Source organism: Ceratotherium simum, chromosome 16, assembly GCF_057802395.1.
Source record: "Ceratotherium simum simum isolate JZ-2026a chromosome 16, ASM5780239v1, whole genome shotgun sequence".
In the NCBI taxonomy this organism is placed as follows: Eukaryota; Metazoa; Chordata; class Mammalia; order Perissodactyla; family Rhinocerotidae; genus Ceratotherium; species Ceratotherium simum.
The window spans coordinates 11250146-11267147 of NC_141915.1; the positions used below are offsets into that span (position 1 = coordinate 11250146).

General features: G+C 43.3%; 1 protein-coding gene across 1 annotated transcript in view; it reads left to right on the top strand.

Moving 5' to 3' along the window:
- LOC101390671 (asialoglycoprotein receptor 2) overlaps positions 1-16217 on the top strand; it is a 34893-nt gene extending 18676 nt beyond the window's left edge. Inside the window, exon 8 of the mRNA XM_087440179.1 lies at positions 16061-16217. Coding sequence (XP_087296305.1) covers positions 16061-16217 — 157 coding nt within the window. The remainder of the gene's footprint in view (positions 1-16060) is intronic.
- The last annotated feature ends 785 nt before the right edge of the window (positions 16218-17002 follow it).

Below are 17002 nucleotides of genomic sequence, written 5' to 3' on the forward strand. Positions count from 1 at the left end.
GGGATGCTTCTCCACACCCCACGAGCCAGATGATGGAGTCCAAAAGGAACCACTGTAGAAACTAGGGTTGTCTCCAAGGGGATAAGACAGGCACCTCACTACCAGGCCAGATGGTAGTTGAGCTGCGGTACTGTTGGAAGCATCGTGGACTGCTGTTTGAGAGGGGCAAGAAAAATGTTGGAGGAGGCTGTGGATGTGTGCTCAGGAGTTTTGGGGCAATCATGAAGAAATAGACTCATCCTTGACAGGAGAAGTCTGAAGGCAAAAACCTGGGCTGGAGCTGCCCTGTTCATCAGTTGATCATTGGGCACTTGGTTGCCTGTCAGAGAATCTGTGAGCCTAGTGGACTCCATGGATATCAGGCTTGAGTCATCGAAGAAGGACCCTGCCCAAGAGGACTACGTGGCAGAATGAGGCTGGAAGAGGCTGTGGGTGTACAGCTGCAATCTCGGGCAGCGGCTGATGGTGATCAGCACAGAGGATAGCCAGGGAGCTCCTCATCCTTGTGAGGGACTGATAATGGCACAGAGGATCCCACAGGGGTCTTTGAGGCACCACCAATAGACTCCACAAAAGGCTAGTGTTGAGGGCCTGCTGTGAAGAGCATCTAGACACCACAGTTGCATCAGATAATGGGCCTCTTTTCCTTGAGTTCTCCTCTCCTTTGCCCCAAACTTTGAGGATCCACAAGGAGAAAAGAAAGAGAAAGAATGAACAGAACAGTCCATGACTCTTGTCCTAGGTTCTCTGGAAGCAGACCCTGGGGTGAGGATCCTTGGGAAAGTGAGTCATTAGAAGATGTTCCTGGGAAAAATTGATCAGGAAATGGGGAAGCAGAATGAAGAAGGGAAGGAGATCAAGCAAGGGTGCAATAGAAATTGACAGTGAGATGAGGATTCTTGTGAAAGTGATTCATGAGGAGGTGTTTTTAGGCACTATCAAGAAAAGTCCTGCAGTGGTGGTAGTGTATCCAGCTCAATCCCATAGTGGAGCAATTGCGACAAAAAGCTCACATCTCAGAGTTGTCCCAATCAGGAACAAGGTGTCTGAAGTATTTATATCCTTGCACCCACAGTCATTGCTTAAGGGCTGCCTGTGGTTGGCAAGAACGTAAATTTCAAGATACTTCCTGCTTTCTGTGTGTCCACAAAAAACATTTTCCAGTAGCTGGCGGGCAGTCTTCTGACAAAGAGACACAGCTGCTGGTTGTTAAGAATAAACTCACACTGGATACCAATTTGCATGGAAAGAGCAAAGAGATGTGAAGGGAGCTGAGCAAAGCCCTGACGGTGTCTGCTATAGCCCAGTCCATTGCAGATTCTGAGGCGGTGCTGCATAAAGCTTTGATTAGATGTGAGATTAAAGTTTTGCTTTAGTCTTGACTGGACATTTTTTTTTTAATAATTTTATTTATTTATTTATTTTTCACCCAAAGCCCCAGTAGACAGTTGTATGTCATAGCTGCACATCCTTCTAGTTGCTGTATGTGGGACACGGCCTCAGCATGGCCGGAGAAGTGGTGCGTCTGTGCGCGCCCGGGATCTGAACCCGGGCCGCCAGCAGCGGAGCGCACACAACCCCTAAGCCACGGGGCCGACCCAACTGGACTTTTGAGACCTGAAATTAAGACTGATTTTATAGCCTTTCCTATATATAGGAAAGAAAAATCCAAGGAAGTCCATTTAATAACAATGGAATGACATATTAGTATACGATGCCCTTTAGCAGGTTGAGGAAGTTCCCTTCTATTCCTAGTGTGCTGAGAGGTTTTTTTTTTTTTCGTGTTTTTTTTTTTAATCATGAATGGGTATTGAATTTTTGTGTCATGCCTATTCTGAAGGAACTGATACAATTATATGGATTTTCTTCTTAAGTTGTTAGTATGGTGGATTACATTGATTGATTTCTGAATATTGAGCCAACCTCACAGTCCTGGGACAGTCCTCACTTGGTCATAGTGTATTCTTTTTGTATGTTGCTAGATTCAAATTGCTAATATTTTGTTGAGAATTTTTATATCTATGGCCCTGAGAGATATTAGTCTGTAGTTTTCTTTTCTTGTGTTATCTTTGTCTGGTTTTGGTAGCAGGGAAAACGCTAGCCTAATAAAATGAGTGGAACTATCAGTTTACTTATTTTATCTTAAGTAAATTTTGATAATTTGTGGTTTTTGGAGAATTGTTCCATTTTATTTAAGTCGTTAAACTTTTGTGCATGGAATTATTCATAATGTTTCTTTGTTATCCTTTGAATCTCTTCAGAGTCTGTAGTGATAACCTCTTTTATTCCTGATATTAATAATTTGTATTTTTTCCCTTTTTCTCTTTGTCAGTCTTGTTAGAGGTTTATCAGTTAAACTGATCTTTTCAAAGAACCAACTTTTGGTTTCACTGATTTTCTCTATTGTTTTTCTGTTTTCAATTTTATTGATTTCTGCTCTTATCTTCATTATTTCCTTTCTTCTGCTTGCTTTGGGTTTGTTTTGTTCTTTTTCTCATTTCTTAAGGTGGGAGCTTAGGTTGTTGACTTAAGACCTTTCTCCTGTTTAATATGCCTTTAATGTTATAAATTTCTCTCTAAACATTTCTTTAGCTGCATCCCACAAATTTTGATATGTTGTATTTTAAATGTAGTTCAGTTCAAAATAGTTTCTAATTTCTCTTGAGACTTTCTCTTTGACCCATGCATTGTTTAGAAATGTGATGTTTAAGTTTTGGATTTTGGAGATTTTTAAATTATCTTTTTGTTATTGATTTCCAGTTTAATTCCATTTTGATCTGAGGACATATGTTGCAAAATTTCAATTTGTTTAAGTTTGTTTTGTGATCCATGATATGGTATATCTTGGTGAAAGTTCCACGTGCACTTGAAAATAATGTGTATTCTGCTGCTGTGGGGTGGAGTGGTCTATAAACGTCCATTAGATATAGTTTGTTGATGGCGGGTTTCAGTTCTTCTATATTTTTGCTTATTTTTATGTCTACGTGTTCTGTCTATTGTTCAGAAAGGAGTGTTGAAGTTTTCAACCATAATGGTAGATTCGTTTCTTTCTTCTTCCAGTTCTGTCAGTTTTTGCATCTTGAATTTTGAAATACTGTTATTAAGTGCATACACATTTAGGATTATTATGTCTTATTGGTGAATTAACTCTTTTATCATTACATAATGTCCATAATTATCCCCAGTAGTTGTATTTGCTCTGAATTTTACTTTGATGTTAATATAGCCACTCCAGCTTTCTTTTGATTAGTGTTTGCCTACTCATCTTTTCCCATGTTTTCACTTTTATCCTATTTATATTATTATATTTGAAGTGAGGTTCTTGTCGACAGTATAAAGTTGAGTCATTTTAAAAACCTATTCTGAGAGTCTCTGTCTTTAAATTGGTGTGTTTAGACCATTTACAGTTAATGTCATTGTTGATATGTTTGGATTTAGGTCTAACGTTGTTTTCTGTTTCTTCCTTCTGTTTTTAATTCCTCTGTTTCCCTTTTCTCGTCTACTTTCGGGTTATTTAAATATTTTTTAGTGCTCCATTTTAACTTGTCTATTGTGATTTTGACGATATCTCTTTGTGTAGTTTTTAAAAATAATTGATCTAGGGATTACAAAATACATACTTAACTTTTTACAGTCTACCTAGAATCAGTGCTTTATTACTTTAATTGGAATGCAGACACTTTACCACTGTATAGATCCTTTTTTCTTCTCCTCTGTTATGGGCTGAATTGTGTCCCCTCAAAATTTATATGTTGAAGCCCTAACCTCTGGTATCTTAGAATATGGCTTTTTTAATGGGAGGATAGGGCCTTTAAAGTGGTGATTAAATTAAAATTAGGCTGTTATGGTGGGCCCTAATCCAAGCTGACTGGTATCCTTATAAGAAGAAGAAATTTAGACATGCAAAAAGAGGCACCAGGGATGTGCATGCACAGAGGAAAGACCATGTGAGGACACAGTGAGAAGGTGGTCATCTGCCAGCCAAGGAGAGAGGCCTCAGATGAAACCAAACCCACTGACACCTTGCTCATGGACTTCTAGCCTCCAGAACTGTAAGAAAATAAATTTCTGTTGTTTAAGCACTCAGTCTGTGGTATTTTGTTATGGTAGCCCTAGCAACTCCTATGAACTCCAGGGCTCACCCCTGAGCTACCCATGTGAGGACATAGTCCTAATTAGCCAAAGACTTTGAGAACTGAACTAATAAACTACTGCACACGTCCCAGAATGACCAGTGGGTGGCACACAGCCAGGGAAGACTCGAAGAGCACTAAAAAGGCATATATACAAAATATAGTTATATATTACATATAGTAGTTATACGTATAATATATGTATTATGTTGTCATATTTTACATCTATATACATTGAAGGTGCCAGTAGGCAAGGTTACTTTTTTTTGCTTTTAACCATCAAAAATATTTTAAATATCTCAAGAAGACATCAAGAGTCCATTATTTTGTCCAGACATTTACCATTTTTGTTGCTTTTTGTTCCTGATGTTCCATGTCTTCTTCTGGTGTCATTTCCCTCCAGGTTGAGTCACTTACCTTAGTCATTCTTTTAGAGCAGATCTGCTGGCATCAAATTTTCTTAGTTTTCCTTCATATGAGAATGTCTTTATTTCACCTTATTACCTGAAGGACATTTTCACTGGACGTAGAGTTCGGGTTGACAGTTCTTATCTTTCATCACTTGAAAAATGTGCCATTTCCTTCTGGCTTCATGGTTTCTGATGAGAAATCAGCTGTCATTGGAATCCTTCTTCCCCTATAGGGGGATGCTTTCAAGATCTTTTCTTTTTCTTTTATTTTCAACAGTAGAGTTTTGGGGGCATTTGTACATGTTTTTGAAATATATAATCTTGTCACAATATATTGGTTCATAATAATAACAAGCCATGTGTCTGTTATTATGTATTTTTGTTTTATTAAACTTCTGAAATGTTTAGTATTACTCTGTCAACAAAGAAGATTCTCTTTGTATTAGCAAAGTTACTCATTATCACTTCAATCACATAAATAAAGCATTATGAAAAATTTGGAATAACACGATTTTAGTAATTCCTGAGAACTTCCTGGAATTCTGATTTCTTGCTCCTGAATCCCAAAGATTAGTATCTGTCAAACATTTGGAAACATCAGCTAGACCTGACAGCATGATAAGCCACGTTGTGTTTCTGGATAGGAAGATAAAATATAATAAATATGTCAGAATTATGTATAACAGAAATTATATATAAACACAATGCAATTTTGATCTGAATGCCAACAAACTTTTTTTGGAACAGGATAAAATAATTTTATTGTTCATATAGAAGAATACAAGTCTAAACACATATATAATTTTACAGTCAAGAAATTGTGAGAGATAACTTACTCTAAATCTGCTGAAATCAGATCAGTATATTAGCACAAGAAAAGAAATTAAATCAATGGAACAGACTACAAGTCTAAAAATATATACAAATATAGTTATGAACTTAATATGTGACAAAAGCCTTATTTCAATTCACTGGAAGAAAACATAAAACACAAGAAAACAAAAACATAAAACTGTAATCAGTTATTCATTTGGAATAAAACAAATCCAGACTGTTATACCCTATACAGAAATAACAAACTCCCGATGGATCAATATTTAAAAATAAGCATGCATTAATCATCAAAAAATATTGGAAAGAAATTTAGGAGAATGTATAAAATTGGGATAAGGAGCTCTTTCTAAGCAAGACTAGAAATCCAGAAGCCATGAAAGAAATGGCAATCCTTTTTGATTACATAAAAATGGGGTGGGGACGTATGCCAAAAGACATACCCCACTGGGACTTCCTGGGGCATAAGGCAAAATGAGGCACATTCTCACAAACTATCTTTTCTAAAGCCTGATGAAGTGAACAAAATCACCACCACTACAAACAGCCCAAGTTACTCCAGCAACATCCAAACTGGAAAGGTTTTCAAACATCTGACGTAAACTTTGTAAAGTGGAGATTTGAAAATAAAAGATATAAACCTTAGCATTTTAAAGATTTAATTGTTTGTGTGTTGATTCTCTGGGATTTTTAAAGTAGACAATCATATCATTTACCAATAATCACAGCTTTCTTTCTCTTTCAGTCCTCATATATTTATTTATTTGTTTTGTCTTTCTGCACTGTCTAGTACAACCTCACAAAGAATTGGTGACAATGACATCCTTTATCTTGTTCCTAGCTTTAAAGAAATGCTTCATTTTACTCCTGGGAAATTTCTTCAACTTTTATCTTCCAGTTCTTCTACTAAGTCACTCATTTTGGTTACAATTTTTACTTTCCCCTTATGTTTTTATGTGTATATACTTTGATAATAAAAAAAACTACTAAAAAAGAAATAGAAGAGAATCCCCCAGAGCTGAATGACATAGATCTCAAATGGAAAAAGCCCAGCAAATTCTCTGCATAATGGGTCAAAAAAGGCCCATACGTAGAATCATTACTATGAATTTCAGAGCATTATGTAGGGAAATAACATAATGAAAGATTTCCAGAGAGAAAAATTTGAAGGTAATCACTGAAAGAACAGAAACAGGATGCATAATTTCTAAACCGTTAGAAGAAAGAAAACAACAATAAGTCTGTCAAAAGTCAGGAAAGAAAAAAAAGCCAAGAAAATATCGTAGACTGAGAACATGAAATTATGTGGCAGGAATAAATCCAAATATATCAATAATTATAATACATGTGACTAGGTTTAGTTCTATTAATAAATAACAGAAACTCTTTGATTTAAAAAAAAATCCAGTCGATGAAATCCAGGCATTTGTGACAACATGGATGGACATTGAGGGTATAATGCAAAGTGAAATAAGTCAGAGGGAGAAGGTCAAATACCGTATGATTTCCTTCATTAAGTAGTAGATAATAACAACAATAAACAAACACATAGGGAAAAAAAAAATCCAGTTATATGCTGCTTATAAGCTATGGTCATACATCTAAAACAAAACAACACAAATATGTTAAATAAAGAAAGGAAAATATATTCTAGACAAATGCTAATAAAAATAGAGCAAGTGAAACATTCTATGACAAAACAGACTTTCAGATGAAAAGCATTAAAAGGGGTCGAGGTAGGTATCACATATTGATAAGAGGTAAAATGCACCCAAAATGAGTCATGGATAATTGTGTGTTTAAAGGAGTAGATCTAAATCGTACAGAGCAAAAGTTTATGGAAATATAAAGAGAAATTGACAAAGTCACAATTTGTTGAAGAGGAACTCACTTACATGGAAACAGAACGATGTAAGCCATCTTTGAGAAAGGAGAATCTGAAATCAGAAACAGAAGTCTTGCTTTACAAAGAAAATCGCTTGAATTAAAGGTGAGCCAGAAAGCAAATTACTTGGACTTAAAATACTGATGTTTTCCTTTAAATGCTTTATTCTGAGAACCTGGATATTTACCACCTCATGAGCTAAACAAACAAACAAATTATTTGTGAAAACTCAGGTCAGGGCAAATGTTACCAAGGTGAGATTAAATTCGACTCTACTCTGCATCCTTTTGTAAGTGATAGATTTCTTTTTGTTTTTTAGCCATTCGATGTAAAGAGATAAAGATTCTCTTGTCAAATCATCTTACTCAGGAGCCTGCCTTTTCCCATATGAAATGTAAACCTTTCCGTTTGTAGGAACCTCAAGGTTTGAGAGAAATATTAAGGGAATGATGGGAAGTCATAATGTGCTAATGTAGGAAATGGTAATTTTCTTAAAGTGTACTTATTGTTAATCCCTGTAGATATAAGTGAATTTAAAATGAATTCACTTTGAAAAAACTTTCCTTTAAGCTCTTGAAACTCAATCCCTGGTTTCACACACTCTATAAGCTCAGTTCAATGTCTAACACACGTCAACTGTTTTGAAATAGCTGGTACACATTTCTGTCTTCCAATAGCAGTTGTTCATAATAAACTTGAATTAAATGAAAGAGCTTCTGACAGTTTCTAAACCTAAAATATAATGCAAAGCTTTGTTTTTTCCAAACCAGTAATCAGCTAAGTGATAACTGAAATAACGAGATGGAAGATACTTCTCGAACATTGTATTGGCGAGTATTTATAGGTTTGTTGGTGACGGTGTGGATACATGAATATCCTTATACATGATTGGAGAGAAGATAAATTGGTCATGTCTTTTCAGAGCAATTTAGCAGTGTCTAAACAATTTTTAATTTTAAGATAGATATTTCTACTGAGCAATTCTACTTCTAGATATCTAACCAAGAGAAATTCTTACTTCTTAGCACAAATAGGCATATACGAGCCTATTCACATCAGTGTTATTTACAAAAGCAAAAGAAGCAAGCATCCCAAAAATGCATCACTAAGGGAGTCATTAGATAGGGTCTGGCACACCTATGCTCTGAAACACCAGGCAGTCTTTAAAGAGAAGGAGGTGGGCAGCGACACAGGAAAATCCTCGAGACTCATTTTTAGGCAGAAGCATGTTACAGAGAATAATGTGTGTAAAAACACCCCCATTACATATGTGTGTATTTGCTTACAGATATATAAATATGCACAGAAGTATATCCAAAAAGAAACACATCAAATTGCTATCTCTGGGCTTGGGGACTGGGGATGGGGTAAATGTCTTATTTTACTCCCTTTCCCTCACCTCTCACGCCCAAGCTATCGGTGGGTATACATCTCAAATCAGTGGCCAATGTGGTGCCATCTCCCCGACAGCCATATGTATAACCAAGGGTCAGAGGAAGGTAGTGTCTCCTCTCACACGACACCTAATAATCCACCTATGGAATTTTTTCTCTTCGTCTGCACAATCTGGGATCATTGGATTTTGGAAGTTCTAAGTGCCCAAGGAAAGAACCCACCCACCAGGGAAGACAGCCTTGGTTCTGTTTAAATTTGAAGATGAGACTGAGTCCTGGCTGATTTGGGCTCCTCATATACTACTAGATAGGGGATGGGGATAACAGTACTTTTGGGGGTGATTGATTCTGATTAAGAAGGGAAATGGGGGGCCGGCCCGGTGGTGCAAGTGGTTAAGTGCGCGCGCTCGGCTGCGGCGGCCCAGGGTTCGCTGGTTCAGATCCCGGGCGCGCACCGACGTGCGGCTTGTTGAGCCATGCTGTGGCGGCGTCCCATCTAAAGTGGAGGAAGATGGGCACGGATGTTAGCCCAGGGCCAGTCTTCCTCAGCAAAATGAGGAGGATTGGCAGATGTTAGCTCAGGGCTGATGTTCCTCACAAAAAAAAAAAAAAAAAAAAAAAGAAGGGAAATGGGTCTGCTGCTTCCCAGTGGGGGAAAGGAGGACTGAGTCTGAAATCCACGAGACTCTCTGGGGTGCCACCTAGCACTCCCGTGCCCAATCATATAATGATCAGTGGCGAACTGTGGTGACCCAGGAAAGATAGGACCACTAAGGACTTGGATGCTGTGGAAATAAAGTTTTGAGTCACCCCACCAGGTAAAAGAATCCTGGCCAACTGAGGTACTGGGAGAGGGTAAGGGATCAGGGAAAAGACAGTGGAAGAAGGAAGCCGTGATTGTTAACTGTGAAAGATGTCTCAGCGTCAAAAGCATTTAGGAAAGAAAAGAAGGCTTACTTGCAAAGAAGTTGCAAGGTAATTAGACTTTGGAGGACAAGCTTACCGAACAAAACGACAACGGATATTCAAGGGAAAAGTCTGCAAGATTGCCAGTGTTAACAAGTTCTTAATCAGTCTGCTCATGACAGCAAAACAGCACTTCTCTCACATGATTATCGTATTCACAAAAGGATGTGGCTGTTTTTCCTAGGAAGTCAGCAATTTATGGGAAATGCTCAAAGTTTAATTATTTTGGGGACTAGAAGGAGAATTATCTTCTTGAGAAACTCACATCCAATTTATCAGCAAAATCCTGTGTCAACTCTACCTTCACAATAGATCCAGAATCGAACGCTTCTCACCACCTGCATGCACAAACCACCCTCGTCTCTCACCTAGACATTACAATAGCTCCTTACCTGGACTCTCTGTTTCCACCCTTGTCCCTGTTCTTGAAATTCACAACACAATAATCACATTGTTACAGTTCACATATGAGTTGGGTCATTCACTCCTCTGCTCCGACCCCTCCAAAGTCTGCCTCTCTAACTCAGAGTAAAAACAAATCCTTAACAGTAGGCTACAAGCCCGTAAAGAATTGGTGCTCCACGTTTTCCCTCTGACTCATCTACTCCTCTTCTCTCTAGCTCACTTTTTTATAAACTCTCTGGCATCTCTGGCAAATGAATGATCCATGTACACACTAGACGTTCTCCCCTCCCAGGGCCTTTGCACTCGCTGTGCACTCTGTCTGGAACACTCTTCCTCCCGGAGCTCCTCATTATTTGCTCCCTCCCTTCAGACTTTTGCTCAGATATCACCCTCCCAGGAAGGCCTTTCTTCTTTTTTTTGCTGAGGAAGATTAGCCCTGAGCCAGCATGTGTTGCCAATCCTCCCTTTTTTTTTTTTTTTGGCTTGAAGAAGATTAGCCCTGAGCTAACATCTGTGCCAGTCTTCCTCTACTTTATATGTGGGTCACTGCCCAACGTTGCCAAAGATTGGTGCAGGTCTGCTCCCGGGTTCCGAACCTGTGAACCTGGGCCACAGAAGTGGAACGCGAGCCAAACTCAACCACTATGCCATGGGGCCAGTCCCCCAGTAAAGCCTTTCTTGACACCCTATTCTTAACACCCTGTTAAAAATTGATCTTATCTCACTTCCCTGCTATATTTTCCTCCATAGAACTTACCACCATGTGACATTATGTGTATTTCACTCATTTATTTTGTTTATCTGTCATCCACTAGAATGTAAGCCCTATGAGGGCAGGGCCTTTTTTGTCTGTTGGTTCCTTTCTGAAGGATGCCTCTTCTGAAGGAGAGGGCCTAGCATGTTGTAGACACCCAGTAAGTACCTGTTGAGGGGATAAACAAATGCATGTATGAGTGAATGGAGAAAAATATCATGTTCTTTGTGGGAAAGATTCAACAATGCAAATATGTTGATTATCCCCAAATTAATGTGTGAATCCAATGCAATACTGGGGTAGACCCACAGATGAGCTACCCAGAACCCCCTTTCCGGGAAGGACTTGGTGTCCCGCTGTGGGGAGTGTGACCTGTGCAGACAACCACCGCCCCTGAGGTCACGCCCCTGCTGGAGTGATCCGCATCTGGTGACTGAGCCAGGGGGCTTATGAAGGCCCCGGTTCAGCCCCATGCTGGACAGCTCCCATAGGCAATGCTGTTTGAACTCCCAGAACACCCTGGGGGAGTGGCTGAAGCTTTGTGGGGTCTTCACCGCTGTTGAACTTCTCCCTCTGCCCACTCCTCCTTCTTCCCCCTTCCTTTCACAAGTGTTGATCCCTAATAAATAGCTTGTCCCCCAAATTCATTCTCAGTATTGGCTTCCCAAAACCTAGCCTGTTAGTGACAAATACTAATCAAAAGAACAAATAAAAGCAAAACCAGAAAATAAAACAAAACTGGAAACAAGCTAAATGTCTATCAATAGGGAAATGCCTAACAAGTAAATTATAGTACATATGAAATGAGAGAAAGATAAGAAATGAATAAAGGACATTTTATGAGCTGATGTGGAAAAATGTTCCTGATACATTGTTAATTGAATACAAAAAGTAAGTAGCAGAACACAATCCCATTTAACTAGAAAATATGATCTAAAATGTATTTGCTTTCCTTCTTCACTTCTTAAGACACCAAGTTTCCTTCCTATTGGAAAGGACGTGTGTATGAACTCAGGGCGGCCCCCTTAGAGGGATTTACAGGGTTTACTGGGTTAAATCGAATCCCTTTGGTGAAGACAGTGCATGTGGAGAGAGTCCAGCCAGGCTAGGGTGTCGGGCAGCACTGGGCTTGAATTCTGGCTCTTTCACTTACGAGGTGTGTAATCTTGGTCAAGTCACACAATGGCTCTGAGCCTCAGTCCATCACCCCAGATGCCTCCTGAGTTTCTTGTGAGAATTGAGTGGTTGATGTATGGCAAGGGTCTGCACAATCTCTGTCACAGATTTGAGGCTCAATACATTTTGTTCCTTTCCCCAGCTCCTCCTCTTCCATTCCGGCCGGGAATCCTGCTCTCCATCACCCTCTTCCCTCCTTCTGAGTGGAGTGAGGGAGCTAGGCCACAGCTGGGGGAGCTTAGTGGCTGTTGCCCCAGAGGACTTGGGTTGGGGTTGAACACGAGCAGAGATGGGTTCCTCTGGATCTGGGTGTGCAACGATGGAGACACCAACAATTCTGGGAAATTATGACTCAGGAAGTGAAAGGGGGTGGGGGGCAGAAAAAAAACAACAGATGTACCTCTGGTCCCTTCTGGTCTGGCTGCCCTCTCCCAAATGGTAAAATTGAGGAAGTTAAGGGAACTTAAAAGAAGCAGAAAGGGAGTAGACACACTCTGGAGGAGGAGAGCAGAGCTGGTCCCATATCCAACTCCTCTCCACGTGCAATCTCTGACTCTGTTCCGATATCATTTCCTTCTTCTTATTATTTTCTGTCCAAAGTCGAGGAAGCAGAAGATCCCAGATTGTAGACTCCTGGGCTTTCAGACATGAAGACCAGCAGGACCCTGGTCACATACGTGACTCCTCTTTCTATCACCTCTATCCCAACTCTCCAAGATTTAGTTTTTTCAAACTCTGGTGATCGCTGCACAACGAACCCAAGAATCACAGCCTCCAGACTTTCCACAGGTAACGGGGCTGGTCTCACAAGGTGAGACCAAGGGGACAGGGAGGATGCTAGAGAAAGCCAGGAGAGGGGACTGTGGGGCTTAGGTGGGACCAAATGGGAAGAAATATGAGGGGGCAGCTTGGGGATTTAATGACCAGTGAAGACTTTAGACTCTATTCCCTGCACTGGATTCAGATTGAAGCGTGGCAGCCGAACCTCAGTCACAACCAGAGACTCAAACTCAGCCCCGTCTCTAGCCCAGTTCCAGCCCTGTCCCCTGCAACTACCCCAGCCACAGCTCCAACCCCCATAGTAACCCGACCTCCTCCTTTAACTCCAACCGCAGCTTCAACCCCAGAGTCAACTTGAATGTTAACACCAGCACCAACCCAAGGTTGACCCCCAACTCTGTTCTATTTCCAGCTTCAGCCCAAGTGTAGGCCCCGCCCCATCCATGGCTCCAACGTGAGTACTGACCTGAATCCTAGCAAGAGACACAACCTCAATTCCAGCCCCAGTGTTAGACCCAGTCCTAGCGATATATTTAGCTCCAACCTTACCTCCATCTTCAATCCCAAACTCAAGCCAACCCCAGCCCAAAGCCTCATTCTGACCCCACTTCCAACCTCAGCTGCAAAGCCAGGCCCCTTCCCACTCCTACCCTAACGCTGGGTTCCTTCTCAATCCCAGCCTCATCCCTTACCCCTGACCTCGGCTCCAACCTAGTCCCAGCCTCCCCTTTGCCCCAGCTCCTGCCACAGCCTGGCCGCTGGCCCTGTCTCCATTTCAGCTCTGACAGCCTCAGCGGTCGTGTTGGTCCCAGCATGTCAACGATGTATGAAAAATTTCAGGACATGGGGAGTGAGAAGAAAAGCCAGGGGTTTAGAAATGGTAGGAGGAAAGGAGAAATGGTCTCTCCTAAAATACCCCCTTAACATGTTTAGAAGGATTTCTGCTGTCGTGTCACGTCTGCACCTCTACCATGTGCAGCGGTGGGTTCCCCCACTCTGAGAAGGTCAAGCCCCAGACTCAGGGGCCCCAGTATGAAGAGGATTCAGGGTCCTCAGAAAGACAAGGACAGGGAAGACCACGGCGGGCCAGGCTCCCGCGCTCTGGGGAGGGCATGAGGGTTTGCCCTGGTGGCGGGTTGAGTGATCGGATTTGGGAGGGAAACCCATTAGCCTCCCCGATAGTACAGATGAGTGTGAGCTGCTACGGGCCTGGCTGCCCAATTCTCCCTGGGTCCTCCTGCCACCTCCCCCAGCCCTGATGATAGGACCTTACATATCGCCACGTCCCCTGTCTGTGTGTCCTTGTGTACGTGTGTTCCGAGAGGTATGAGGGGCCTGCGTGCCTGGGGACTTGTGCTGGTCCACAAGGGGTCAGAGGGCTGGGCCTCTCCCATCCCATGATCCTCCTTGTGCAGTATTCCCCCAGCATTACCTCTGCCAGCCTTGGTCCCAGACAGGTCCCTGTGACCCACTCCTCCGCTGTCTCTCTCATGCCCTGGACACTCCTTGTCCTGACGCCCTTTCTCCTCTTGCAGGGCTGCCTCCCCTCCAGCCCTTCCTGCAGCCACTCTGCTCCAGCTCCCGCCTCCTGCTCTCCCTGGGCCCTGCCTCTGCTGGTTGGCGTCTGCGTGATCGGATCCCAAAGTAAGGGGCACAGGGTGGGCAGGGAAGAGAGAAATAAAGGGGTGCATGGGTGGGTCACTGATGGAGTTGGTGATGGATAAGGGTGGCTGCTGGCTCTGTCACTTGTTAGTTGGGTGATGTAGTCAAGTTACGTATCCTCTCCAGTCCTGGGTTTCCTCATCTGCAATACTGGATAACAGCAGTGTCTGTCCCTTTGGGTTGGGCTGCTGTGAGGAAGCAAGGAGACAGTGCCTGTCAAGTGGCCTGCTCAGCGCTGGCCACTCTTAGCTCTGATTGTCCCATCTGCCCCATCAGAGTCCAAGTTTCAGAGGGACCTGGTGGCCCTGAACAACTCCACGTCACACACTGAGGATCAGGTCAAGTCGCTGATGTCCCAGCGTGAGCTTGGCATGGAAGGGGCTCTGGACGGGGTGGGGTGCAGTGGAGGAGGGGGTGGGAGCTGACTCTGGAGCACTGAGTCCCCATGGCCCCCAGGTGACAGTTTGCAAAAACTGATAACACCTCTGCGAGCGGAGGTGGGGAATCACAAGCAGGAGCTGGAAGCGGGTGAGACTGTGCAGGAGTGTGTGCGAGGGCGGGGCTGGGGCTCAGGACAGAGGTGGGGGAGCCCCGTGGTGCTGAGCGGCCTCCCCTCCAGCCCGTAGCACGAACGACAAGGTGTTTTCTCTGGAGAAGAAGCTGGAGAAAGAGCAGCAGGAGCTGAAAGCAGGTCAGGCCCCTGCTCGCCGCTGCCCGGGCATGACGTGTCGGGGAGGGCAGGCGGGTTCCTAGGCTGGGCCCCGTGCAGGGATCACGCAGCAGAATCCACACCCAGGGCGCCGTCCCCACTGCCCATCTGTGTGTGTCCCAGATTATTCCGAATACTCCTGCTGGTCCAGCAGCAGGCCAAAGGCCTGAAATTCCTGGCTTGCCAGATGGCTGCCCTCAAGAGCAACGGTAAGGGCTGTGTGGGGGCGCCTGGCCTCGTGTCCTGCCCACGTCCCACTGGGCAGCCTCTCAGAGCCGCCCCCACTCCCGGCCCCCAGGCTCAGACAGGGCCTGCTGCCCCCCGAACTGGCTGGAGCACGAAGGTGGCTGCTACTGGTTCTCTCACTCTGTGAAGTCCTGGCCCGAGGCTGAGAAGAACTGCCGGCTGCAGAACGCCCACCTGGTGGTCATCAACTCCAGGGAGGAGCAGGTGAGGGCCTCTGGTGCTCAGGGGCAAGACCTGTCCCCTCTAAGGAAATGCTTCTCCAACTTCGCTGCACACTGGAATCACCCGGGCAGCTTTAACAGCTACTGCCATCTGAGCCGCACCCTCAGAGATGTAAGTGGCCCGGGCATTGGGGTAAACACCCCAAATCTCCTCACTGCTGTAACGAGCATGTCAAGTCTAGAACTGCTAGTCCAAGGAGTTGGCTGCAATGGGGAGAAGTCACCATCGCCCTTGTGTCGTCCCAGAATTTTGTCCAGGAACATATAGCCTCCTCAGACACCTGGATGGGCCTCAGTGATCCTGAAGGAGTCTGGAAATGGGTGGATGGGACAGACTACAAGACCAACTTCCAGTGAGTACCCCCTGGCTTTCTGTGCCCTACCTCCTCCTTCAGCTCTGCTCCTCAGCATCTGACCCACAGCCCCTTCTCAGACCTGGATTCTGTGCCTCCTGACCTTCCCAGCTTGCCGTTGTCCTCTCTCCTCAGGAACTGGAGTCCAGGCCAGCCAGATGACTGGGACGGACACGGGCTGGGCGGAGGTGAGGACTGTGCCCACTTCTGCCCTGATGGCCAGTGGAATGACATTGTCTGCCAGAGTCTCCTCCCCTGGGTCTGTGAGACCAAGTTGGACAAGGCCAGCTAGGAGAGTGGCAGAGCTGCTTCCTGTAGACCGCTCAGCCACAGGAATGGCAGGGAGGGGGTAGACGGGTCCTTCCCCAGAGACCCCTAACGAGACCTCTGTGCTAGAGCAATAGCCCTGAGATTGGAGCACTGCCATCATTTTGAATTTTTTTCTCCTTAACTGTGGAACGACTATACAAAGTTTATAAGGTTTTCTGTTTTTTTTTAAATTTCAGCTTTATTGAAGTATAATTGACATATAAAATTGTAAGATATTTAAAGTGTACTTTGTGGTGATTTCATATAGGAATACATTGTGAAAAGGTTGCCCTCATCTAGTTAATTAACACATATGTCACCTCACATATTTATCCTTTTCTTTTTGGTGAGAACATTTAAGCTCTACTCTCTTAGCTAATTTCACTTTCACAATACGGTGTTATCAACTACGGTCGCCATGTTATACATTAGATCCTCAGACCTTATTCATCTTAGTGCTGAAAGTTTGTACACTTTTACCAACCTCTCCCCATTGCCCCCACCTCTCAGCCTCTGGCAACCACTTTTCTACTCTCTGTTTCTGTGAATTTGCCTTATTTATTTATTTTAGATTTCACATATAAGTGATACTATGCAGTCTTTGTCTTTCTCTGTCTGGCTGATGTCACTTAGCACAGTGCCCTCCAGCTCCATCCATGTTGTTGCACATGGCAAGATTTCCTTCTTTCTCATGGCTGAATAATATTCCATTGTGTGTATATATATGCACCACATCTTTATCCACTCATCTGTTGATGGACACAGGTT